Raw genomic sequence first — 27,594 nt, 5'->3', positions numbered from 1 at the left:
TCTTTCACTAAAACAATGATTTTCCTCACATAAGGAACTTCTCCTGCCCTAATGGGTTTTGTTGTTGCTGCTGTTTTTAAAATAAAAGCCAATTTCTTAGAGAAGATAAACTTTTTGGAAACTGGAACCATTTAGGAATGTATGCACTATATACTTGGGATCTCCACCTAGGATCAATGAGTATTTAGGGTTTCCTTGTTCAGTCAGGGCATTCAAGCCATGAGTAGTGTATCCTTCCCCCTACTTGGGAAAATAGGTCATTATTGGGCTTGCTTTCGGGGAAGGAAGCATTTTTTCTTTCCCTTTGTCAGTGTCCCTCCTACCATCCCCCTCAGGAATCTGTTGATAGTATGGGAACAAAATGATTCCTTTATGGAAATGGTTTGGGATTCTAGCTATATATAACATTTATTTGTATATAAAAACATTTTCTAATCTGGCACTCTAGGGAATACTGTTCCAATGAGGTGTTTATACATACTGTGAAAAAGGTGTTTCATGATGAAGAAACTCCTTGCAGATTCGCAAGACACTGGGCATATTAAAGGCTCAGGAAAAGCCTACTAAATGCTTCTCAAGCTTATTTGAGCCTCATCACCATTTTTCTGGCTAACATACCAATATCATGCAAAACCAAGTGTTTTGGGACACATTAGAGAATGCTGATTTTATACTTGTCTCTTCACTGGATTATCATTTTCTTGAGAATTGAACTTGTATTTTACCTTTTTTTGGTAATCCTAGCATGGTTCTTAGCACATAAATGGCAAATGAGGGCACATAGGTGGTCAATAAATAGACTGTTTAATTGAGCTAAAGATATATGATATCTATAGTATTGGATTAACACCATACTAGAAGATGATTAATTTCTGCAGTTACATTTTCATATAATAAAACTCAAATGCCTTTCTTTTTCTTCTCTGTGTCCCACTGATCAAGTCTCTTTTCCTACCACACCTAAATGAGATTCCTGCTTTTAAACACTCTCAAGCTATGAGAAAAGTGAGTTTTAGTAAAAGGTAGCTTGTGGAAGAAAGGGGTGCTCCTGACTGGAAAACTGAAGTTAATACTGCATCCAAAGTAAACACAGTTGAAAATAGACCTAGAGCTGGCAATTCTCAGTGGATTTGACTGGTGTCAGCCGCTCACAGGGACCATTTAGGCAACTCAAATTCTGGTTATTGACATTATTCACTCTATGCTGTGTAGATTTTGGTGCTGTGCTAGCTGTACAGAGAATGTAATGCCTATCTTGTAAACATATACATGTTCTAAAAAGTACTAGGAAATAGTTTGATTCCCTTTTTTAAGGGTGAGCCAATATACAGTGATAAGTAACATATTTTTAAATAAGTTTCATTTTACACACATACTAAGTACATAAATTGTACTGGAAGTCATAGTATTTTCATCTCACTGATTGGATAATATTTTAAGTTTAGCTTTGTCAGAGATCAAATAATTTTCACACCAGTATGTCTTATGAAATATACTTGTAGGAAAAAAAGATTACAAATATGTTTTTGTTTATTTCATTTGTTGAACTTGTAACACCTTTAATATTTCTCAAGTCAAAATACTCTTCTCATTTCAGTGTATTCATTTTTCATTGTTTTTGTTACAGACTTAGCCAGTTCAGGAACATGTCGTTAAAATAATATTGTTGATAATGTAAAGCAGTTCAATATTGCTACTTTTATTAAATGGAGCAGATACTTCACTCTTAATAGGTAATGGTTGTTAATGTAAATGTTTACAAAAAAACCAGGCTTTAAGTTGTTAACATCTGGGCTTCCCTAGAGGAGATCTTGTTTATTTGGTAGTAATAAATAAACTTGCTCTGCACTGTGGATATTCCATTTCTCAGCAGGGGTCTTGGCAGCTGTGGAGAATACTTTCTATTCTCATCAGTTGCATAAAGAGCCCATGTTTCTGCTCCTCTTTATGGATTCATATTACTGGTGTAGATGCCAAAAAATCCCCAATGAGCTCTGATCATTAATATAATGGAAGCTGTTTTGACAAGCAGAACGTTTCTTTATCATTAAATAAATATTGTGTTAATATATTTGGATAGTGGTTACTGGAAGCACACAGGCATAGGAACATGCACATACATACTCATTGTGATTTGTACTAGGAACTAAACCAAACTGACAGTACTAGAAATTTTTTTATTTGAGAATAAATAAAAAGATTTATTTGACCAGGTATGCATCTCCATATTCATTTGTATTCTGTCTCTTTCTTTTTTCTTCTGCTCTAGAAATTAGTGTATCACTGGAAAGTTCTGGGGACTTAATATCTCTCCATTTCTTTTCCAACAGACCATGGAATCCCTAAATGGTGGCAAACCATTCCTGCAAGCTTTTTATGTGGATTTGCAGGGCGTCATCAAAACCCTTCGATATTATGCAGGCTGGGCTGATAAAATTCATGGGATGACCATTCCTGTAGGTATGTGAAATCTGAGTATGTTGAAAAGGAAAATGAGACCACCAGAAATGCACTTTGGCTACCAAACACAAACAGTAGTCACATAGAATACAGATATGAGCATTCTTACAGCAGTTAGAACTGAGTGAAGAACCAACCAAATTATGTCACTGACTCTGACAGCGTCCCTTTTTCTATAGATAGTCCACATATAAGTATAGGGGCATGCCACTTCATTCATCTAAGGAACAGATACGTATTTGTCAGCTGGTAAGTGGTCAGCATTGTGCTAGATTAGGTGCTGGTGTAGGTATGAAGGGGCATTATTGGATGGAGGGAAGTCAAGGAAAATTCCAACAAGGTTAAGGCTTGCTCCTTGCCCTCCTGAAACTTAAGATCTACTCATTGGAAGGAAATACTCTTAAATGTTAACAGTTGTCTCTGGTGAGATTATGTCTGATTTTCAGTTTCTTTTTTATATTTTTCTCTACTTTCTATATTTCTCGAATGGCCATGAATTACTTTCATAATCTAAAAACAACAGTAATCCTAACCCTTTTTATTATTAAGATTCACCTTAGATGACAGAACCAACAAAACAAAAAACTTAAAGGCCCCTTTAGGAATGTTATAATTGGGTGCTAAGTTGTGTGCTTCACCTGTCAGTGCTGTAGCCCTTTAAATGAGAAGAAAAGTATCCAAGACTAAAGCAACTAAAGCAGTCGGTGAAGAGATGTTGATCTGTGCTTGAATACTAGTGATAGCTAATACCATTTGAGTGCTTTCACAGCAACCCCAAGAGAAAGGCACTGTTACATACATCTTCAGTTTACAAAAGTGGAAAGAGGTCTGGTAAAGTAAAATTAGTCTTCCTAATTCACAGAGCAAATAAGTTTTAGAGCTAAAACTTTGATGTTAGAACCTAGGCTTGTAACTGCTTCACTAGAGAATTCAAAATAGAGCCTAGGAGGAAGAGATATCCTTATAGGAAAGGGATGGACTGAAAGAGATAGGGAATGGTGAATAGACATAAGGAAAGGAAATGCACATTTACTGAGGTAATGTAAAACAGCATGGAGATTCCTTAAGGAACTAGATGCCACTTAGCACTGTGCCAGGTGCTCTACCTCTGTTCTCCAGAAGGCAGTCTGCTTTCCATGGAGAGTGCATAGTAGCAGGAGTGGAAAGTAATGCTGAGGACTTTGAAGTGTCTTTTTTGGGCCTTCCTAGCCAGGCTGAGCAGTATTGATTTACTACAAAAGGGAGTGGTTTGGCTGATAGTGTGGATGGCTGGGAACAGTGCTTCTCGAATTTAATGTACGCATAAATCATCGAGGGTCTTCTTCAAGTGCAGTTTTTGACTGAATAGGTCTGGGATGGGGCCTGAGACTCTGCATGTCTAACCAGCTGCTCATCCTCTGCATTGAGTAGCAAGGAGAGGACACAGCAGAACCAAGTTAGGGGGCTGTTGTGATGCCTCGTGTAGGTGTGGTATGAGAAGGGACGAATAATATACAGTGAGAATGGAGGTTTAGAGACAAGACTTTCAAGGATTATTTTTTACATCGCCCCCACAAATGATGACATGTGGAATGTTAGTTTTAGAAAAACGGGTTTGTGATTGTAGGGGCTTTTCCTTTCCATCCAGAGGTTTTTCGCTTCTTCAACTGACTGAAAAGGATGGAGAAGATTGCTCTTGGGGAAAGTCCGAATCTTAGTTCAGTTCTGACTCTAAGGATATTATAGAACAGCTCTTCCCCAGCATCACTTGCAGGATGTGGGGATGGCTTCAGTGAGGTAAAAAGTCACTATTCGTTATGAGCATTCCTAGTACAGGGCCTAAGAATGAAAACCTTTGTTAACAATGGGATACATGTCACTCTTCTTAGGTGGGTCTGTCCTGTATCAGTACAGAAGGTAAATTAGGTAAATTAACAAACTCAAAGTCCCTAGTTGGGTGTTTTTTGTTTTTTTTTTTTTTTTTTTTTGGCCCCACCCCACCTGCCATTTCATTATTAAAACAACAGATATGTTTTATGCATTTAAATATCTTTTCAAACTATTTACAAATCTCTGAAAAAGATTGTGAAACAGAAGGCAATACACATAGATCTCTTGGTTTTCTTTTACTTCCTCAGAAGGGAAGATCCTGATAAGATAAAGCTAAATATTGATTTGCATTCCTGATTATGTTTGAAGCTTTAATGTAACTTGATCTGGCAGTAGAGGTGGTTGGCCCATAAGCCTTACTGTTTTCATCTGATGCTTTTTGGAGATCCTGTGGATGCTTACCTACAAGTTAGAAATACAGGGCATAGAAAAGGCTCTCACAGTAGTCTTTCCCAACTTTACTCATTAACTGTTGTTCAGCCAATGAAGGAAAAAAAAATGAGGAATTCTCTTAAATTCTAAGTAACTTTTTGTTTCCCAAAACCAAAAAGTTTTTCTGAAAGTGCATTTAGAGGCATACTGGGATGAGGGACTCTACCTGTCATCAGGCCTGTAGGCAGAATTCCCCGGAGGCTGAAGTTTGGGTCATAAGAGCTCTCTCTCTATGGTATGTCAAACAGATGAGGGAAGGATGGAGATAGAGGTTAACTTGGCAGCTTTCCTCTGTTCCAGTTTTAGATACATTTGGGTTTGCCTAGAGGTCACTTAGAATTCAGCCAACAATGTCTTTGGCTCGTCTAGTACTTAGTGAATGTAGCTGGACTAAGTCAGGGGTGTCACAGGAGATCACAGAAAGGGGTATCATAATCCTAATTATTCACTTATTCTCAGATTTGTTCAGTAAATTAATCCATTTGTATTTGTCTTTTGTAACTCCATAATGTAACATCAGCTTCATTTTCATTTTGTCTCTGCATACTTGGCTTTCTTTTTTTTCACAGTGAAGTCTGGAATATAGAAAGTCCATTAGTGTTTAACCATGAGATCTTTATTGTGCTACATACATTTTCCTTCAAACAACCTAATTTTATGTTTAGAATTATAAATAAATAATGTACTTTATATTTACATAGAACTTAAAAGTATAAAACATTCTTGCATGTACAATATCTATGTGATTCTGTGCGTGATCTGATGAGATAGTCTGGATTTTAAATGGTATTTTACCCATTTTATGTCTAAGAAAATAAGACTCTAAGGGTTTAATGTCTTGAAGAAGGTCACATGGCTAGTAAGTGGGAGACCTGAGATTCAAACCTAAGCATTTTTCTGTCTAAGCCATGATAAGGTATCTTCTTATGGAGATTGGTTCAGCAAGGCAGGAAGGTGGCCCTGGTGATGTCTTTACCTCTGTGCAGATTTTTATAATAATATACAGTTTATTCTCATCATTCATGGTAGTTTTATAAAGTCATGAACACTGAATTAGCAAATACTGAACTATTTCTCCTAGGGGAAATATAAGGTTAGGTTCCTGCAAGCTTCTTATCACAACATTCTTGTCCACTGATGAGAGCATGGCCTTGTTTTATGTTTTTCTGTTGAAAGATCCTTTGTTTAATATATATTGTTGATTTATGAATGCTTAACTCATGACCAGCCAGACAAAAGTACTATAACTGATGCCTGAATGAAGCTTGTGTGACACATGTATTTTGTCTGTAAGGCACATCACAGCCTTCTTGCACTTAGGAACACTAGACAGCACTCAACACTATGCTTAGGGGCCATTTTAAACAGCAAAATCATGAACAAAAAGCACAAAAATATGAAAAATGTGGCACTAAACAGACCACAAAAAGGACTTTTTTTTTTTTTTTTTTAGCAATATAAGAGCTGAAGCAAGAAGGCAGTGTCACCTTGTTCAACCTCAGCTGAGAATATGTGCGTCAGGTGACTCAAAATTTTCCCTGCTTTGGGGAAATGCAAATTAAAACCACAATTGAACCACCTCACTACTGCAAAAAAAAAGTCCATAATTTAAAAATAAAAAATATAGATGTTGCCATGAATGTGGTGAGAGGGAACACTTTCACACTGCTGGTTGGGAGTATAAACTAGTACAATCACTATGGAAAACAGCATGGAGATTCCTTAAAGAACTAGAAGTAGAACCACCATTTGGTCCAGCAGTCCCACTACTGGATACCTACCCAGGGAAAATAAGTCATTATATGAAAAAGATACATGCACATGCATGTCTGTAGCAGTACAATTTGAAACTGCAAAAATAATGGCTAACTGCCTATCAGCCAACAAGTGGATAAAGAAGATGTGGTATAAATGCACCATGGACTACTACTCTAACATAAAACAGAATGAATTAATGGCCTTTGCAGCATCTGGGATGGAGCTGGAGGCCATTATTCTAAGTGAAGTAACTCAGGAATGGAAAACCAAATATCATGTGTTCTCACTTCTAAGTAAGTGGTAAGCTATGAGGATGCAAAGACATAAGAATGATATACAGTGGACTTTAGGCAAGGATGGGAGTGGGGTGAGTGATAAAAGACTTCATATTGGGTACACTGTACACTACTCAGGTGACAGATGCACCAAAATCTTGGAAATCACCACTAAAGAACTTATCCATGTAACCAGGCATCACTGTACTCCCAAAAGTATTGAAATTTAAAAAAAAAAAAAAAAACCCTGCTTTGGATATATATGCCCATAAATGACTGAGAACACTCCATACTTATTGTTGGGTTACAAATAAATTTTAGGAAGTAGGCAAGTTCTTAAATATGGAATCCACAAATAATGAACATCAACTGTATCTAGAGCCTACTTTTCTCAAGATAGCATTTATGAAGCTTAAATGTTCTGGAACACTTAAGGTGTGGATCTGCCTGCCTAGATCCTATTCATATGGGTAAAGGGGGCTTTCGTAGTGAGTGTCAGAGATAATCACAGAGTTCTGTTTGGTCACCCATAAAAAAGAACCTGAAATGTGTTTTTTTGTTATTAAATTTTTAAATGTAAGACTGCTTTGCAACACTGAATTATACTCCATGGTTCATCCAGCATAACATCTCTAACATTAAACAACCAAAAAGAATGGGAAGAAATATGCCATTTATCTCTTTCACTCATTCCCATTTGGGAAGGCTAAGGAAAGGTATCTTGTAAATGGAAGGGATTTTCTTTTACCTCCTTTCTGTGGCATCAACTTCGATCTCTTACTCATTCACCCATTTCTCCATTCAACAGATTTTTTTTAGCACCTGCTATATTTCAGCTCTTGTATCAGGCATTGGGGTTACAAAGGCAAATAACTAAGATGTTTACAGGACAGTAAGAAAAACAAGTAGACAAGCAACTGCAATATAGTGTGATCTATTTAGATATGAAAGCATGAAATTTGGTGGGACACCATAGGAGAGACATCTCCTAGTATTAAAGCCTCCTGGAGAAGGTGGTGGGATGTCTAAGTGATAACCTTGAAGGACAAGTTAAGTGAAGATGGAGACAGGGACATCACAGGCAGTGGGAATAGCTAGAAGAAAGCATGAAGGGAGGAGAGTACCATGTGTTAATGGATCTGAAAGTATAGGCAGATAAAAAAGACAGTAGAGCTCTGAGTCTGGGTCAGCCATACTACAAGTTTTATTCTGTGGGCAATAGTGAGTCACCAGATTATTTTAAATATGTGAGTGCCTTGATGAAAATTACATTTTAGGAATTGCATCAAATCTGTATATTGCTTTGGACAGTATGGTCTTTTTAACAATATTGAGTCTTCTAATCCTTGAACATGGGGTGTTTTTTCCATTCGTGTCAACTGTGATTTTTTTCATCAGTGTTTTGTAGTTCTCCTTGTAGAGATCTTTCACCTCCTTAATTAAATATTCTTAGGTATTTTGGGGGGCTGTTGTAAATAAAATGAACCTAAGTGCATTCAATGGATGATTGGATAAAAAAGATACATACACATCATGGGATACTAAACAGCCAAAAAATTATGAAATCATGTCTTTTCAGCAACAGGAGTGGGGTTGGAGGCCATTATACTAAGTGAAATAACCCGGAAACAGAAAGCAAATACCACATACTCTCACCTATAAGGGAGAGCTAAGCAGTGGGTAAACATGGACGATACAGAGAGACATAATAGACATTGGGGCCTTTGAAAGGAGGGAGAGTGAGAGGGGGCTGAGGGTTGAAGACTACCCGTTTGGTACCACGTTGACTATTCTGGTGACGGGCCCACTAGAGCCCAAACCTCATAGTTGTGCAGTATATCCATGTAACAAATCTGCACATACACCCCTTGAATCTATTTGAGAAATTGCATTTTAGAGCACTTTTACTGCAAATGGATAATCAGTTGCAGAGAGCAAGTACTTGCTTAATTTCTTCCCATAAAGGATAGCCTTCACTTTGACTACAAATGAATAATAGAGAGGGCAAATGCCTGCTTAATTTCTCCCCATAAAGTGTAGCCTTCAACTAGGAATATTTGGGAAGGAGAGAAAAGGGTTATCTGATGACCACTTTTGAGCAATGAACTGGGTGGCTGCTTCTCTCTCTGAATTGGAAATTTCTTCCACCACTCTTCATTCTGTTCCACTCAAGGCCCACAGCTGGATGTTATTGCACAATTATGCCATACTAGTTTGATTCACAAGAGTCTTGATGTTGTTTCCTTTAGAACACTATCCATTATTTCCTGCCATGGTACCCAATGGAGCCATTGTCTGTGACCATAAATCCTATGCCTTGACCCTTTTACGATGGCAGTGCCTAATTATGATGATAAATAATAATCATTACTATGACCTATGGAACACTTTTTACCTGTTATATTATTGCTAATGTTATAGCAGCCCTAAAGCAAAGTACTGTTTTCCCCATTTTGAGTATTTTAACCAGTATTCAAATCCTCTTCTCCTCTCACATCTACAACCTTTGTGATGAAGGAAGGATCAAAGCTTGTTTTTCGTTTACTTAGGGAGAAATAGAAGTTAATTTGTATTGCCTTAGATTTTTCTGTGTAGCAAGTGTTGATTTTGATTTTATGTAAGCAGAAAAAAATGTCCACGTTTTAAGCTGAATTCTGACATTAAAATGGACTTACGATATATTAGCATATAGAAAAGGTTAAACACTACCCAGGTCAGATATAATTATCCATTTCACTCTCTTCCAGTTAGTTTCACTTGTTAAATTAAAGAGTAGGATACAAATACACAAAGATATTGATTCAGATCCTAAGATTTTGCCTTGAATCAGCTTGATCTGGTTTATTGTCATTAACAACAAATGCATAGGGTGAAATCTGAAATCTTCTTGTTCTATCAGAATAAGAGTGAGGGGCAATTTGCTCTGCCCACCTAAGAACAACCAGGGCTTGCTTGTTAGTGGGACCTGAATTGGTTGTGACAGGAGGCCATGAAGTCAGCTTCACAAGGAACCTCTTTAAGAGGTTGAAGCTGAAAAGGACCTCAGGGATCCCTAAGGCTGATCTCGTCATTTTACAGAGAAGGTCCAGAGAAGTAAACTAACCTTTGTTAAGATCATGTAGTAGAATAGTCGTAGAGCTAAGCTATCTTCATGAAAGACTCAGGAACATAATCTAACTTCTTAGAAACCACCACCAGCCTTCTGGGAAGAAAAGCATCAGTACACTTCATACTAACATACGATTTCAGCGTTTGTATAGGCGTTTATAGAGTTTATCATCATAGTTATAAAATGTTCGGTGAGGTCTATTCAATGTCAACATGATGGGAATCTGCTACAGTACATACATAATGGAATAGTTCAATGTAATTTTCTCATTTTTTAATAGTGTGCTCATCAAAGATTGTCAGCTCCTTGAAAGGTAATTCTGTATACAAATTAGAGATTGGAAGATGACCTTCATTCACTGAATTGTTACAGATTTTTATGCTATTGAATAAAATCATTTTCATTGTTACTAGGTATATAAAATTTGCTACAGTTCTTGTAGTGTTCTTAGTGTTATAATTGAAATCTATTTCTTGAGGTCCATATTTGACAAATTTCTCAATTTCTGGCACATTTCAGATTCTTCTGATTTTATCACTATTTACAGATTGCTTAACCATACTCACTCTAGTTTATATTAATATATAGGATGTGCCAATGCTAGATATTTTTATGAGACTAAAAATTCTGTCAGGTTTTTTTGGCAACTATAAAATCTGAATCAAGAAGTAATGCTTGCCTTGAATGAGTTATCCAAATAATTAAATTTTTCCAATTAACGAAATATTGCTGTCTTTTCTGTGTAGTTTGATAAGCCCCCATCAAAAAACATAGAACAGTGGCTCAGTAGTTCACAAATATAGAAGAGGCTTATTGTACTGTTCATCTCTAGGGACAAACGCTTTTCTTAATATAATTACAGAAATGGCTCAATGCACATATACTCACTAAAATTTAATTCACAGCTCTGCCAAATTCATAGCATAATGAAGTATTTAATTGTGATATTTTTATATTTTTCACAACTTGTAAACTACTCTTTGGCCATTAAAAGCACCCAGGTATCAAAACTAATCAGAAAAGTTATCTCTGACTGGGTTTTAAAATAACCCCCCTTTAAGAGCAATATCTATTATTCTCTGTTTTACCTTCTGAGTGAAAGGGAAAAGAGACAGAGATCAAAAGTCCAAACATGTGATTTAATATTTGTTTTGATCTCTCATCTCTTTAGCTTTCTCCATCATAGTTATGTTGTAACCTGTTGACCTAGAATGTGGTATCCAGAACATTTTCTGATGTCCTCATCAAATGCAATCCTTTTTTATGCTGAGTCTGAGCGCTCTCTGTAATCTCTCAGGTTTGGTGAGAAGACCCAAAACCATTCATAGCCTACAATGGAGTATCTCAATTTGGGTGGAGACTGTTTTTATATCAGGCTGTTGAGCTTACGGCACAAAGCTAGTGAAATGAAAGAAATAACCTTTTAAGTCACCCTGCTGTATTGAGAGAGCGTTGTTAGCATAAAAGATGGAAAAGTGGCTTTAATTTTTTTCTATTTTAATTATACTTCAAGTTCTAGGGTACATGTGCACAACATGCAGGTGTGTTACATATGTATACATGTGCCATGTTGGTGTGCTTCACTCTTAACTCGTCATTTACATTAGGTATATCTCCTAATGCTATCCCTTCCCCCTCCCCCTACCCCACGACAGGCCCTGGTGTGTGAAGTTCCCCTTCCTGTGTGCAAGTGTTCTCATTGTTCAGTTCCCACCTATGAGTGAGAACATGCGGTGTTTGGTTCTCTGTCCTTGTGATAGTTTGGTCAGAATGATGGTTTCCAGCTGCATCCATGTCCCTACAAAGGACATGAACTCATCGTTTTTTATGGCTGCATAGTATTCCATGGTGTATATATGCCACATTTTCTTAATCCAGTCTATCATTGATGGACATTTGGGTTGGTTCCAAGTCTTTGGTATTGTGAATAGTGCTGCAATAAACATATGTGTGCATGTATCTTTATAGCAGCATGATTTATACTCCTTTGGTTGTATACTCAGTAATGGGATGGCTGGGTCAAATGGTATTTCTAGTTCTAGATCCTTGAGGAATTGCCACACTGTCTTCCACAGTGGTTGAACTAGTTGACACTCCCATGAACAGTAAAAAATGCTCCTATGTCTCCACATCCTCTCCAGCACCTGTTGTTTCCTGACTTTTTAATGATTGCCATTCTAACTAGTGTAAGATGGTATCTCATTGTGGTTTTAATTTGCGTTTTTCTGATGGCCAGTGATAGCATTTTTTCATGTGTCTGTTGGCTGCATAAATGTCTTCATTTGAGAAGTGTCTGTTCATATGCTTTGCCCACTTTTTGATTAGGTTGTTTTTTTCTTGTAAATTTGTTTGAGTTCTTTGTAGATTCTGGATATTAGCCCTTTGTCAGATGAGTAGATTGCAAAAATTTTCTCCCATTCTGTAGGTTGCCTGTTCACTCTGATGGTAGTTTTTTTTGCCATGCATAAGTTCTTTAATAGATCCCATTTGTCAATTTTGGCTTTTGTTGCCATTGCTTTTGGTGTTTTAGACATGAAGTCCTTGCCCATGCCTATGTCTTGAATGGTATTGCCTAGGTTTTCTTCTAGGGTTTTTATGGTTTTAGGTCTAACATTTAAGTCTTCAGTCCATCTTGAATTAATTTTTGTATAAGGTGTAAGGAAGTGATCCAGTTTAAGCTTTCTCCATATGGCTAGCCAGTTTTCCCAGCACCATTTATTAAATAGGGAATCCTTTCCCCATTTCTTGTTTGTGTCAGGTATGTCAAAGATCAGATGGTTGTAGATATGTGGTATTATTTCTGAGGGCTCTGTTCTGTTCCATTGATCTATATCTCTGTTTTTGTACCAGTACCATGCTGTTTTGGTTACTGTAGCCTTGTAGTATAGTTTGAAGTCAGGTAACATGATGCCTCCAGCTTTATTCTTTTGCCTTAGGATTGACTTGGCAATGTGGGCTCTTTTTTGGTTCCATATGAACTTTAAAGTAGTTTTTTCCAATTCTTTGAAGAAAGTCATTGGTAGCTTGATGGGGATGGCATTGAATCTATAAATTACTTTGGGCGGTATGGCCATTTTCATGATATTGAATCTTCCTATCCATGAGCATGGAATGTTCTTCCATTTGTTTGTGTCCTCTTTTATTTCGTTGAGCAGTGATTTGTAATTCTCCTTGAAGAGGTCCTTCACATCCCTTGTAAGTTGGATTCCTAGGTATTTTATTCTCTTTGAAGCAATTGTGAATGGGAGTTCACTCATGATTTGGCTCTCTGTTTGTCTGTTACTGGTATGTAAGAATGCATGTGATTTTTGCACGTTGATTTTGTATCCTGAGACTTTGCTGAAGTTGCTTATCAACTTAAGGAGATTTTGGGCTGAGATGATGGGGTTTTCTAAATACACAATCATGTCATCTGCAAACAGGGACAATTTGACTTCTTCTTTTCCTAATTGAATACTCTTTATTTCTTTCTCCTGCCTGATTGCCCTGGCCAGAACTTCCAACACTATGTTGAATAGGAGTGGTGAGAGAGGGCATCCATGTCTTGTGCCAGGTTTCAAAGGAGTGCTTCCAGTTTTTGCCCATTCAGTATGATATTGGCTGTGGGTTTGTCATAAATAGCTCTTAGTATTTTGAGATATGTGCCGTCAATACCTAATTTATTGAGTTTTTATTGTGAAGGGCTGTTGAATTTTGTCAAAGGCCTTTTCTGCATCTATTGAGATAATCATGTGGTTTTTGTCTTTGGTTCTGTTTATATGCTGGGTTACATTTATTGATTTGCATATGTTGAACCAGCCTTGCATCCAAGGGATGAAGCCCACTTGATCATGGTGGATAAGCTTTTTGGTGTGCTTTCAGTTTGCCAGTATTTTATTGAGGATTTTGGCATCCATGTTCATCAGGAATATTGGTCTAAAATTCTCTTTTTTTGTTGTGTCTCTGCCAGGTTTTGGTATCAGGATGATGCCGGCCTCATAAAATTAGTTAGGGAGGATTCCCTCTTTTTCTGTTGATTGGAATAGTTTCGGAAGGAATGGTACCATCTCCTCCTTGTACTTCTGGTAGAATTCGGCTGTGAATCCATCTGGTCCTGGACTTTTTTTGGTTGGTAGGCTATTAATTATTGCCTCAATTTCAGAGCCTGTTATTGGTCTATTCAGGGATTCAACTTCTTCCTGGTTTAGTCTTGGGAGGGTATATGTGTCCAAGAATGTATCAATTTCTTCTAGATTTTCTAGTTTATTTATGTAGAGGTGTTTATAGTATTCTCTGATGGTAGTTTGTATTTCTGTGGGATCCGTGGTGATATCCCCTTTATCATTTTTATTGTGTCTATTTGATTCTTCTCTTTTCTTCTTTATTAGTCTTGCTAGCAGTCTATTAATTTTGTTGATCTTTTCAAGAAAAACAGCTCCTGGATTCACTGATTTTTTGAAGGGTTTTTTATGTCTCTATCTCCTTCAGTTCTGCTCTGATCTTAGTTATTTCTTGTCTTCTGCTAGCTTTTGAATGTGTTTGCTCTTGCTTCTCTAGTTCTTTTAATTGTGAAGTTAGGGTGTTGAGTTTCGATCTTTCCTGCTTTTTCTTGTGGACATTTAGTGCTATAAATTTCCCTCTACACACTGCTTTAAATGTGTCCCAGAGATTCTGGTACATTGTGTCTTTGTTCTTATTGGTTTCAAATAACATCTTTATTTCTGCCTTCATTTTGTTATTTACCCAGTAGTCACTCAGGAGCAGGTTGTTCAGTTTCCATGTAGTTGAGCAGTTTTGAGTGACTTTCTTAATCCTGAGTTCTAGTTTGATTGTGCTGTGGTCTGGGAGACAGTTTGTTGTGATTTCTGTTCTTTTACATTTGCTGAAGAGTGTTTTACTTCCAACTATGTGGTCAATTTTGGACTAAGTGTGACGTGGTGCTGAGAAGAATGTATATTCTGTTGATTTGGGGTGGAGAGTTCTGTAGATGTCTATTCGGTCTACTTGATGCAGAGCTGACTTCAATTCCTAGATATCCTTGTTAACTTTGTTAACTCTGTCTTGTTTATCTGTCTAATGTTGACAGTGGGGTGTTAAAGTCTCCCATTATTATTGTGTGGGAATCTAAGTCTCTTTGTAGGTCTCTAAGGACTTGCTTTATGCATCTGGGTGCTCCTGTATTGGGTGCATATATATTTAGGATATTTAGCTCTTCTTGTTGAATTGATCCCTTTACCCTTATGTAATGGCCTTCTTTGTCTCTTTTGATCTTTGTTGGTTTAAAGTCTATTTTATCAGAGACTAGGATTGCAACCCCTGCCTTTTTGTTTTCCATTTTCTTGGTGGATCTTCCTTCATCTCTTTATTTTGAGCCTATCTGTGTTTCTGCACGTGAGATGGGTCTCTTGAATACAACACACTGATGGGTCTTGACTCTTTATCCAGTTTGCCAGTCTATGTCTTTTAATTGGAGCATTTAGCCCATTTACATTTAAGGTTAATATTGTTATGTGTGAATTTGATCCTGTTATTATGATGTTAGCTGGTGATTTTACTCGTTAGTTGATGCAATTTCTTCCTATCATTGATGGTCTTTACAGTTTGGCATGTTTTTGCAGTGGCTGGTACTAGTTGTTCTTTTCCATGTTTAGTGCTTCCTTCAGGAGCTCTTGTAAGGCAGGCCTGGTGGTGACAAAATCTCTAAGCATTTGCTTGTCTGTAAAGGATTTTATTTCTCCTTCACTTATGAAGCTTAGGTTAGCTGGATATGAAATTCTGGGTTGAAAATTTTTTCTTTAAGAATGTTGAATATTGGCCCCCACTCTCTTCTGGCTTGGAGAGTTTCTGCTGAGAGATCCGCTGTTAGTCTGATGGACTTCCCTTTGTGGGTAACCTGACCTTTCTCTCTGGCTGCCCTTAACATTTTTTCCTTCATTTCAACTTGGTGAATCTGACAATTATGTGTCTTGGAGTTGTTCTTTTTGAGGAGTATCTTTGTGACATTCTCTATATTTTCTGATTTTGAATGTTGGCCTGTCTTGCTAGGTTGGAGAAGTTCTCCTGGATAATATCCTGCAGAGTGTTTCCAGCTTGGTTCCATTCTCCCTGTCACTTTCAGGTACACCAATCAGACATAGATTTAGTCTTTTCACATAGTCCCATATTTGTTGGAGGCTTTGTTCATTTCTTTTTACTCTTTTTTCTCTAAACTTCTCTTCATTTCATTCATTTGATCTTCAGTCACTGATACCCTTTCTTCCAGTTGATCGAATTGGTTACTGAAGCTTGTGCATTTGTCACATAGTTCTCTTGCCATGGTTTTCAGCTCCATCAGGTCAATTAAGGACTTCTCTACACTGGTTATTCTAGTTAGCCATTTGTCTAATCTTTTTTGCAAGGGTTTTAGCTGCTTTGTGATGAGTTCGAACTTCCTCCTTTAGCTCGGAGAAGTTGGATCGTCTGAAGCCTTCTTCTCTCAACTCATCAAAGCCAATCTCTGTCCAGCTTTGTTCCATTGCTGGCGAGGAGCTGCATTCCTTTGGAGGGGGAGAGGCGCTCTGATTTTTAGAATTTTTCATCTTTTCTGCTCTGTTTTTTCCCCATCTTTGTGGTTTTATCTACCTTTGGTCTTTGATGATGGTGATGTATAGATGGGGTTTTGGTGTGGATGTCCTTTCTGTTTGTTAGTTTTCCTTCTAACAGTCAGGACCACTCAGCTGCAGGTCTATTGGAGTTTGCTGGAGGTCTACTCCAGACCCTGTTTGCCTGGGTATTAGCAGCGGAGGCTGCAGAACAGCAAATATTGCTGAGCAGCAAATGTTGCTGCTTGATCATTCCTCTGGAAGCTTCATCTCAGAGAGGTACCCAGCCATGTGAGGTGTCAGTCTGCCCCTACTGGGGGGTGCCTCCAAGTTAGGCTACTCGGGGGTCAGGGACCAACTTGAGAAGGCAGTCTGTCCGTTCTCAGATCTCAAACTCTATGCTGGGAGAACCACTACTCTCTTCAAAGCTGTCAGACAGCGATATTTAAGTCTGCAGAGGTTTCTGCTGCCTTTTGTTTGGCTATGCCCTGACCCCAGAGGTGGAGTCTACAAAGGCAGGCAGGCTTCCTTGAGCTGCAGTGAGCTCCATCCAGTTCGAGCTTCCTGGCCACTTTGTTTACCTACTCAAGCCTCAACAATGGCAGTCCCCCAGCCTCGCTGCTGCCTTGCAGTTCGATGTCGGACTGCTGTGTTAGCAATGAATGAGGCTCCGAGGGCATGGACCCTCTGAGCCAGATGCTGGATATAATGTCCTGCTGTGCCGTTTGCTAAGACCGTTGGAAAAGTGCAGTATTAGGGTGGGAGTTACCCGATTTCCAGGTGCCATCTGTCACAACTTCCCTTGGCTAGGAAAGGGAATTCCCTGACCCCTTGCGCTTCCTGGATGAGGCGATGCCTCGCCCTGCTTTGGCTCACGCTCGGTGGGCTACACCCACTGTCCTGTACCCACTGTATGACAAGCCCCAGTGAGATGAACCCAGTACCTCAATTGGAAATGCAGAAATCACCCATGTTCTGCGTTACTCACACTGGGAGCTGTAGACTCGAGCTGTTCCTATTCAGCCATCGTGGAACCGCCACTCTTTAATTTTTTTCTAGGCAGAGAAGAGTACTCATTATGTACCATGTGAGGTATAGATGAGAGGGAGAGTTAACACTCTGTCTCCCGTTTGAGCTGGCTCTGCCTAGATGAAAGCTGAGAGAGGCACTTAGTCCCTGGGCTCACCTATTCCAGGGAATGTTTCTCCGTAGTGTTCCCATTATAACTTTCTAACAAGTTTCCATGTGTTCTGTGTTCATATTCACAAAAGAGTTGTCATTGGGGTTTTTTCTTTTCGTTTATTTTTACCCCATTTATGATCCTTCTTGACATTATACTCTAATTCTGTGATTTGTGATTATCCATCTAAATCCAATACCTTCCTCACAAGAGTCACTAATATGTTTTTATGGGGAAAGAACTTGAAGTCTGAAGACCCAGATCCAAGTCCAGGAGCCTCAACTTAATCACTGGTACCACTTTGGACTTAACCTCTCTGTGCCATATTTTTCTGTTTATAAAATGCTGATAATGATAGTTGCTTTATTTTTTTCAGAGTTTTGAGTGTAAAATGAGATAAAGATGTGAAAATTATAAGGCTCTACAGAAATTGATACCATGTTTTCATTCTTTTTTAAACCATTGTAAAGTTTTAAAAATACAAATCAGATTCTCCTACACTATATACTCCTTTCAGGAAAATTAGTATAGTTATTAGACAAATAAAAATAAATAAAAATGAAGTCAGACAATTGTAAAGCAACCGTAGGGCATCATAATACACATGGACTCCCCTTTATCCTCCTGGTCTTGCTACTCAGATTGTGGTCTATGGATCAGAAGCATGAGCCTCATCTGGGAGCGTGTAGAAGTGCAGACTCTCTGGTATCATCCTAGACCTGTTGATTCAGAACATGCATTTTCACTAGATCTCCAGGTGCTTAGTGTGTACATTGAAATTTGAGAAGCACCATATAGTATCTCATGTACCACTGGTAGCATTCAAGATGATTCTATGCAGTAAACAAGTAAACTTTTTTTAATTTTAATTACTTGGTTTGAAGAATATTAGAAGAACATATTACCAACCCATGAAACCTGTTATTTTATAGATTTTCCTTGTGGTAAGGCTAACAGATGAGTTAAGTTAACACAGATTATTAAGTAAATGATAGAGCAAATGATTCTTGGAAATGGCAAAAATTATGAAGGTGGCTTTTGTAACTGGTCTTAGGATAACCCTGATCTAGAAGCTCAGTGGGATTCATAGCAGGGTCTTAGTAGCTGTGAATGACTTCTGGGGTGCTGTTAGCCCTAGCTGAAGGTGCCCCCAGAAGGCTTAGCTCTTGTATTTGTCACGCACCCCAGGTCAGACTAGGGTTGTCATCTTCCATCATCCACTGAAAATGCAAACAGATTACAAGGTCTAGGGCCCTTTATTTTATTTCAGTTCTGGATTACATGTGCAAGATGTACAGGTTTGTTACATAGGTAAACATGTGTCATGGTGGTTTGCTGCACCTATCAACCCATCACCTAGGTATTAAGCCCAGCATGCCTTAACTGTTTATCCTGATGTTCTGCCTTGCCCTGCTCCTCCCCAGAAAGGCGCCAGTGTGTGTTGTTCCCCTCCCTGTGTAGATGTGTGTTCAGCTCCCCCTAATAAATGAAAACATGTAATGTTTGGTTTTCTGTTCCTGTGTTAGTTTGCTGAGGATAATGGCTTACAGCTCCATCCATTGTCCCTGCAAAGGACATGATTCTATTCCTTTTATGGCTGCATAGTATTTCATGATATATATATTTTTATATATATGTGTGTGTATGTATATATGTATGTATGTGTGTATAAATTTGTGTGTGTGTGTATATATATAAAATATATATACCTACATACACACACACACACACCCCACATTCTCTTTGTCCAATCGGTCATTGATGGGGATTTCAGTTGATTCCACGTTTTTGCTATTGTGAATTGTGCTGCAGTGAACATACACATGCATGTATCCTTATAACGGAATGATTTATATTCCTTTAGGTATATATTCAGTAATGGGATTGCTGGGTAAAAGGGTATTTCTGGTTCTAGGTCTTTAAGGAATTGCCACACTGTTTTCCACAATGATTGAACTAACTTACATTCCCACCAACAGTGGGATATTAGCCCTTTGTCAGATGAGTAGATTGCAAACACTTTCTCCCATTCCGTAGGTTGCCTCTTTACTGTGATGGTACTTTCTTTTGCTATGCAGAAGTTCTTTAGTTTAATTAGATCCCATTTGTCAATTTTGGCTTTTGTTGCCATTGCTTTTGGTGTTTTAGACATGAAGTCCTTGCCCATGCCTATGTTCTGAATGGTATGGCCTAGGTTTTCTTCTAGGGTTTTATTGTTTTAGGTCTAACATTTGATTCTTTAATCCATCTTGAATTAATTTTGTATAAGGTGTAAGGAAGGAAGTGATCCAGTTTTAGCTTTCTCCATATGGCTAGCCAGTTTTCCCAGCACCATTTATTAAATAGGGAATCCTTTTCCCATTGTTTGTTTTTATCAGGTTTGTCAAAGATCAGATGGTTGCAGATATGTAGTCTTATTTCTCATTTCTCTATTCTTTTCCATTGGTCTATGTGTCTGTTTTTGTCCAAGTACCATGCTGTTTTGGTTACTGTAGCCTTGTAGTATAGTTTGAAGTCAGGTAGCAAGATGCCTCCAGCTTTGCTCTTTTTGCTTAGGATTGTCTTGGCTATATGGGCTCTTTCGGTTCCATATGAAATTTAAAGTCATTTTTAAAAATTCTGTTAAGAATGTCAATGGTAGTTTAATGAGAATAGCATTGAATTTATAAGTTACTTCAGGCATTATGGCCATTTTCATGATGTTGATTCTTCCTATCCATGAGCATGGAATGCTTTTCCATTTTGTATCCTCTCTGATTTCTGTGATTGGTGGTTTGTAGTTGTCCTTGAAGAAGTCCTTCACTTCCTTTATTAGCTGTATTCTTAGGTACTTTATTCTCTTTGTAGCAATTGTGAATGGGAGTTCGTTCATGATTTAGCTCTCTGCTTGTCTATTGTTGGTGTATAGGAATTGTTGTAATTTTTGCACATTGATTTTGTATCCTGAGACTTAGTTGAAGTTGCTTATCAGCTTAAGAAGATTTTGTGCTGAGACAATGGGGTTTTCTAGATACAGCACCATGTCATCTGCAAACAGAGACAGTTTTACTTCCTCTCTTCCTATTTGAATATGCTTGCTTTCTTTCTCTTGCCTGAGAAATAACTGGCTAGAACTTCCAATACTGTGTTTAATAGGAGTGGTTAGAGAGGGCATCCTTGTCTTGTGCTAGTTTTCAAGGGGAATGCTTTCAGCTTTTGCCTTTTCAGTATGATATTGGCTATGAGTTTGTCATAAATGACTCATTATTTTGAGGTATGTTCCATCGATACATCTAGTTTATTGAGAGTTTTTAACGTGAAGGAATGTTGGATTTTATTGAAAGCAGGCTCCTTTCTTTGTCCCTTCAACTCTTCCCAAAACAGTTTTGGGAAGAGTTCAGCACAAAAATAGCCTTTATTTTTAAATTTACTACTTAGACTAACTGTAGGGGCTAGAAGATTCTGTCTCTTTCCCTGTGTTAGCCTATAGCTGAATGTTTATAAAATATGTGAACAGTTTATCCAAGAGACTTTTAATTCCTCCTAACTCAGTTTCTCTTGAGACACAGTTATAGAGTCAATTCCTCATGAGGTCAGATTTTTAAGATTTTTGTCTGCATTTTCTTCCCTTTTACTTTTTTCAGTAACTTGTGACATTATATAAGTATAACAGCTAAATTTTAAAGCATCTAGAATGTGTAGGAGGAAATGGTTTATGAATTGCCATGCCGTGCTTGTGTAGTTGCCTTGTGAGTTTTTTTCTGAACCATTCCAGGTTCCTACACGTGCTGCTAAAGTAAACACCTGTGCTCTTCTGTTCATCTTCCCATTTTTTTCCTCAGTCCCATTTGCACTCTACCTTGACATTACTCTCTGATTCTGTGGTTTGTGACTATCCACCAGAACCTATCACCTTAACCAACTTAGAAAGTTCTGTTGCAGAAGATTTTCTTGCAAATGAAACTCTAGCTTATTGATCAGTGGTGTTGCTCCTCATGAAAAACCTTTTCAGAGACTTTTAAATTGAAAAAGCATGGTAACTTGTAGTCTTGTAAAGAATGATATCCAGAAGATTCTTCAGTTGTCTGCATACAAAGGTAAATAGTTAATTTGATGTTTGAAGTATTACTCAGACTTCATATTGTCATCCTATGGACAGTTGCAACGTCTTCGCTATTTTTTGTTGTAATAGATATTTTAAAATAATTTCATACAGTTGCAGAATCCAGCCTACTTCTGAATTTCTTCCATTTAGAATAATATACATAAAACAAAGTCAAGAGATAAGTAGCAGATTGGGGAAAAATCTTCACAATATTATGACAGAGGCCTAATTTCTTTAATATCCATAGAGCTCTTCAAATGGCTAAGAATAACCCAATAGAAAAATAGCAAAGAATATAAGCATGAAAAGATGTTCACTCTCATATATCATTAAACATAAATCAAAACAAGTTGCAGTTTTCCAGCTGTCAGATTAGCTGAAATGAAAATGTTGGAAAAACCTCAGGGTTAAAGAGTAGGAAGAATAGCATGTTGTTCGAATTATGAATTGTTAAAATTTTCTGAAGGGTGATTTGGCAATATTTATGAAAATGTGAAATGTACTTACACTTTGATCAAGAAATTCCACAGATAGGAAAAGATATATATGTAATGATGGTCTTTGCAGCATTATTTATAATATCCTAAACTGAAAGTGACTTCTGTGTCTCTTAAGAGGATTTACAGTAGTAACATTGTTTATTGAGCCCATGGAATAACCTGCAGCCACTAAAAAGATGTCCTAGCTTTACAGGAAACAAAAAAGGGGGAAAAACAAAATATAAAAGACTGACTAATATGATCCCATTTGTATATTAAAAAACAGGAGGATAAGAGGATCCTATAAAAACTTGTATGTGAATAAAAGTTCTTGAAAAGAGGAAACAGATAGTTAATTATGGAAAGAGGGGGTAGAGAGATCAGAGATCCAGAGGATAGAAAGTGACAGTGGGAGAGTGAGAGAGAGAGACCAAGACTGTAATTATTTAAAAAATAAATAATTTTGAATTTGTCAGAACAATTTTGTATGATAAATGTGCTTTAGATGTGTTGAGAGACTGATAAACAATCTGATTCATATCAATTCTCTTTTCCCAACCCACACAGTCCTCCTGTCCCCACCTTCATTTCCACCCCTAGTAGTTATGCTTTCATGAATATTAGCTGAGTGTTTTTACTTCCCTTGGGGGACTGCTTTTGAGAGAGAAAACAAGTATCGGTGAAGTGGCCAAAGGGCCGGCAATGGAGGGAAAAATAAAGACTTTGCCCAGTATTGAAAATGAAAAGCTATCTGCTAAAAATGAGCCATTATTTGGTAATTTTAATTAACCATTTAAAATAATTCAGATAAAAGCAGTGACATTTTCCTGAAGAAGAATTTGGTTTGCACTTCCTATCTAATTATTTCAGTTGCCTATTACTCCTGTAAGGAAAATAAGGTTATTAAGCTTGTCTCAAGCTCTTTTTCTTTTAGCCCCTAGGACATTCTCATTTCTATGTCTAGTTCAGGGGCAGATGCTTTGGATTATTGATGGAGGTCTTTTTAGAAATGGACTTTTACCTTCTTTAAATAGCCCTAGACATGCGTATGTCTCACCACTACCCAGGAAGTACATTTTGACACCTGGATTGAGTTTTGAAATTTATCTTTTACTCCTCACTTTTTCCAGTTGCCGCGCATTTTAAATTTGCCCAATAGCATTTTACTTAGTTTATTTTAATACTTCAGAAAGTTATTTAAAGGTTTGTTGACTCAGTTTTTAAATCAAACAACTGTTCTACATGTTATTTTAATATTTAACATAAAATTCAGTTTTTTCATGTTTTTCAGCTCTCCCCTCTGCCACCCTGAGGACTTCTAGTATCATACATTTGTCCTTCATTTTGCCTTAGAGATCCTTTCCTCAGTACTGCGTTTGGGTGTCTGATAGAGATATCCAGAGATATCCTGTGCCCAGTGTTAGGCTTCTACAAGCTTTCATGCACAGCTGAGTAGGATGTTTTTCAACTTAATTTCTGTTTTTGTTTTGTTTTGTTTTGTTTTTGCAGCCACCGAACTTCTCCCTCTGCAATATTTTTTTCCTGATCTAAACTTTCTGGGAGTGATCAAGCTTTTTTCTTTCAGATGGAGACTATTTTACCTTTACAAGACATGAACCCATTGGAGTGTGTGGACAGATCATCCCAGTGAGTGTATCTCCTCGCACCTCGTATTTATTTTCATTTGACCCAGTTCTCTTAAAGACACATAAAACGTGGTCCTCAGCGATGTGTGTTTTCCATTACTGGGGGAAAAAAAAAACTGAGCTCATGTTGTTGACATATCTTTAACAGCCTCCCTGCAAATGCTTATTTGAACAGGTTAATAGGGTTTCAGCTCTGTTACCAGGAGTTGAATTCTCAAGTCATGGAATTCTCATGATTAAAATAAGCAAAGCACAGTGTATTAATAACCTGCCCTTCATTATTATGTCCATTCTGCTTATGGAAAATTAATGCTTTGTTATATTTGTTTATTTTTTAGAACTGTGACTCACCATCCTTCCAAGCATATTATTTTATATGATCTTTTAATCCCATTCTTTCCCACTGTTTCTTTTCACAAGAATCTAGATAGAAGATGCTACAGAAGACACAGCAGTACAGTTAACGTCACAGTCATAATTGAAACCATGCCGAGCTGCTGTGTGTCTTGTAAAGAGAAATAGATGTAGTGCTTAGTGTTTGGATTGGAACATTAAACATTGTGCTTTTGTTCCTCTCTCTCATGCACAACCTTTGTACAGTACAAAACATGACCAAAGCTTCTAAAAGTACTAGCTAATAGTTCTGGCAGGGATTTCAAGGGGATGCTCAAAGTAAACTCTTATAGTATAGACAGGAAGTTTTCTTTTTTCAAAATATAGTAGTATAACTGAAGATAATCTTTGGCATTGGGAACCAAAGATGTGGGGAAGGTATAATATTTGTTTGAATAATTGATAAATCCCAGATTACTGTGAAATTTATTAGAGAATGCAAAGGTAAAAAGAGAGGTTTGGGTTAAGTTCTTTCACTCCTAAAGGCCCTAGGGAAATCCCACTTGGATCAGCTCTGGGATGAGGTCTGTCACCTTCCTCATAGGATTCAAACTTCCCTTTCTTGCCCTTGCCCACACTCTCAACGCTGCAGCTTCACTGACAGGACAAGAGTTGCTTGTCAGCCAGCTCTGGCTCAATTACTGCACTTCAAGATTTATACACTGTAGATGGAATTAAAACATTACTGTGGACTCCCAAGTTTATAAACAACTAAGGGGAAAAGAAATTGGGTGTTTGGTGAAGGCAAGACACTTGTATATTTTTGCAAGCTTGCCAGAGCCAGTGAGAAGCCTTCAAGGATGGCAGCTGAGATGCTTCAGGCAGAAACACATTGTGGTCAAGGGCTGAAGCCAGGGGATGTGGATTTCTGTTTTCTTTCTTAATGAAATTATCAATGACACCTGATAGTACTGAGGTTCATGCCTGATCTTGTGACAATACAAGCTTAATATCCTTTTAAAATCAGTTTAAAACATTTTAGACCCCAAGCTCATCTACTCATGAAATGTACTGTAGTCTCCAATAGCTTCTTTTACAGTGGAAAACAGACAAATGAAAATTTTTGCATACTCATAAGTATATGCACTTTATTTTTTGTAATCATGTATGTTCGTGACAATGCATGTATCTAAAGAAAAAGTACTACCTTGAAATACACATTGACTTAACTATAACTTATAGTTAGAATTTTCTCTTCTAGTTCTTCCATGTTGAAGAGCTTTTCATACCAGTGTGAAAATTCTCATGTAAAAATCTGAGATGCAGGAAAAAGTTTTCATACACTAGAACTTATTGGAACCAAAGCCTAATTTAAAAATACATGAAAACAACAGTGACAAAAAAAAAATAATAACAAAACTCCCTTTTCACCGTGGGATTTCTTTTGGTGGGTAGTTGAAATACAGTAATTGGTTGGTCAAAGAGAAAAGGAGAGATTTCCAAGGTCAGTGCTATTCTATTCTTTTTTTTTTTTTTTTTTTTTTTTGAGACGGAGTCTCGCTCTGTCACCCAGGCTGGAGTGCAGTGGCTGGATCTCAGCTCACTGCAAGCTCCGCCTCCCGGATTTACGCCATTCTCCTGCCTCAGCCTCCCGAGTAGCTGGGACTACAGGCGCCTACCACCTCGCCCGGCTAGATTTTTGTATTTTTTAGTAGAGACGGGGTTTCACCGGGTTAGCCAGGATGGTCTTGATCTCCTGACCTCGTGATCTGCCCGTCTCGGCCTCCCAAAGTGCTGGGATTACAGGCTATTCTATTCTTAATGAAGTAATTGAAAATCCAAACATCTATACTTTGTAGTGGTCAAGATTTATGTTGAGGAGTAGTTTGAGAAGTATGAGAAGTCACAGCTTGAAAACAAAGTAGTGGAGGAATATTTTTCCATCTATCAACTTTGAGATTTTTCCTTTCAGTGGAACTTCCCCCTGCTGATGTTTGCCTGGAAAATTGCTCCAGCCTTGTGCTGTGGCAATACAGTAGTTATTAAGCCAGCAGAGCAAACACCACTCAGTGCACTCTACATGGGAGCCCTCATCAAGGAGGTAAGAGAAACGGACTTAAGGAGTGCTTCTGACTCCCCTTACAGCTGGAGCCTACTAGAGCATATCTCATTTAACATGAATGCATCAGCTTTCATCAGCCATATTTCCTCCTATTCTGTTTTCTTAGGCTGGCTTTCCTCCTGGGGTCGTCAATATTTTGCCAGGATACGGGCCAACAGCTGGGGCAGCAATAGCTTCTCATATTGGCATAGACAAGATTGCGTTCACAGGGTCTACTGAGGTAGGTATCTGAAAAACCAGGGATTAAAGAACAGTCTTGCGAATGAGTTGAGGGGTTACAAAAACAATAAAACTAGTACCTATAGGCTAGACACCAAAGGGGCAGTGAGTACCCAAGCCCACAGAGGATAACATCGGTGTCATAGAACACTGGTGGATGTGAAAGCAAAGGCACACAGGGACCATTTGACCCCACAGATCTCTGAGCATTTTTGTGATACCATCTGTGTAAGAACTATCCCAGAATCAGGGGTTCTAGCCACTTTGTTGAGTCAAGAACAGTAGTGGCAGAAGCAAGTTAAGAAGCTGGAAGTCTAAACTAGTCTCTGGTAAGGATAAGAATGGAGACACAAGCTTTCCCTTCTCATTGTTTGGACAGATCCTTTAAGTGCAATTGGCAACTCACTATGCCCCATGAACCATAAGAGATGATGTAGAGCAGGGTTCAGCACATTTTTTTCCTGTATAGGGCCAGATAGTAAACGTAGATTTTGTAGGCAATGTGGTCTCTGCTGCAACTACTCAGCTATACCATAGTATCACCAAACAGTCATATATAACACTGAATGTGGCTATGTGCCAATTAAAGTTTATTTATAGACATGGAAATTGGAATTTTTACATAATTTTTATGGATTACAAAATAGTAATCTTTTTATTGTTTCTAGACATTTAAACTTGGAAAAACTGCTTTTAGCTTGTAGGCCATACCAAAACAGTAGGATTAAATTTGACCCATGGGCCATAGTTTACAGATCCCTGTTACAGAGTCACAAGTCAGCTTAGGAAGATTTATAAATGTTACTCAAATGTCTTTGGTTCAGGTAACATATGATAAAGTCTTATTCATTGTTTGAAGTAGAACCTCACAGATGACATCATCATTGAACAAAGGATGTCTGCAGGTATAGAGCAGTGCTGTCTAATAGAATGAGAGCAACATTTGTCATTTAAAATAGGCTAGTAACCACATTAAAAAATAAGTGAAATTAGTATTTTCAAAATATTTCAACATATAATCACTATAAGCTATTAACACAATATTTTGCATTCTCTTTTTCATATTAT

General features: G+C 37.8%; 1 protein-coding gene across 3 annotated transcripts in view; it reads left to right on the top strand.

Moving 5' to 3' along the window:
* ALDH1A2 (aldehyde dehydrogenase 1 family member A2) overlaps window positions 1–27,594 on the top strand; it is a 118,586-nt gene that overhangs the window by 51,767 nt on the left and 39,225 nt on the right. For all 3 annotated transcript variants that reach the window (XM_010374260.2, XM_030930405.1, XM_030930404.1), the window contains 4 exons: window positions 2,331–2,460; window positions 23,792–23,853; window positions 26,158–26,286; window positions 26,414–26,527. In XM_010374260.2, coding sequence (XP_010372562.1) covers window positions 2,331–2,460; window positions 23,792–23,853; window positions 26,158–26,286; window positions 26,414–26,527 — 435 coding nt within the window. The remainder of the gene's footprint in view (window positions 1–2,330; window positions 2,461–23,791; window positions 23,854–26,157; window positions 26,287–26,413; window positions 26,528–27,594) is intronic.

The sequence above is a fragment of the Rhinopithecus roxellana genome, chromosome 5 (assembly GCF_007565055.1).
Source record: "Rhinopithecus roxellana isolate Shanxi Qingling chromosome 5, ASM756505v1, whole genome shotgun sequence".
Taxonomy (NCBI): Eukaryota; Metazoa; Chordata; class Mammalia; order Primates; family Cercopithecidae; genus Rhinopithecus; species Rhinopithecus roxellana.
The sequence above is the reverse complement of the archived record's forward strand: the minus strand, read 5'-3'. Positions and strand labels throughout refer to the sequence as shown.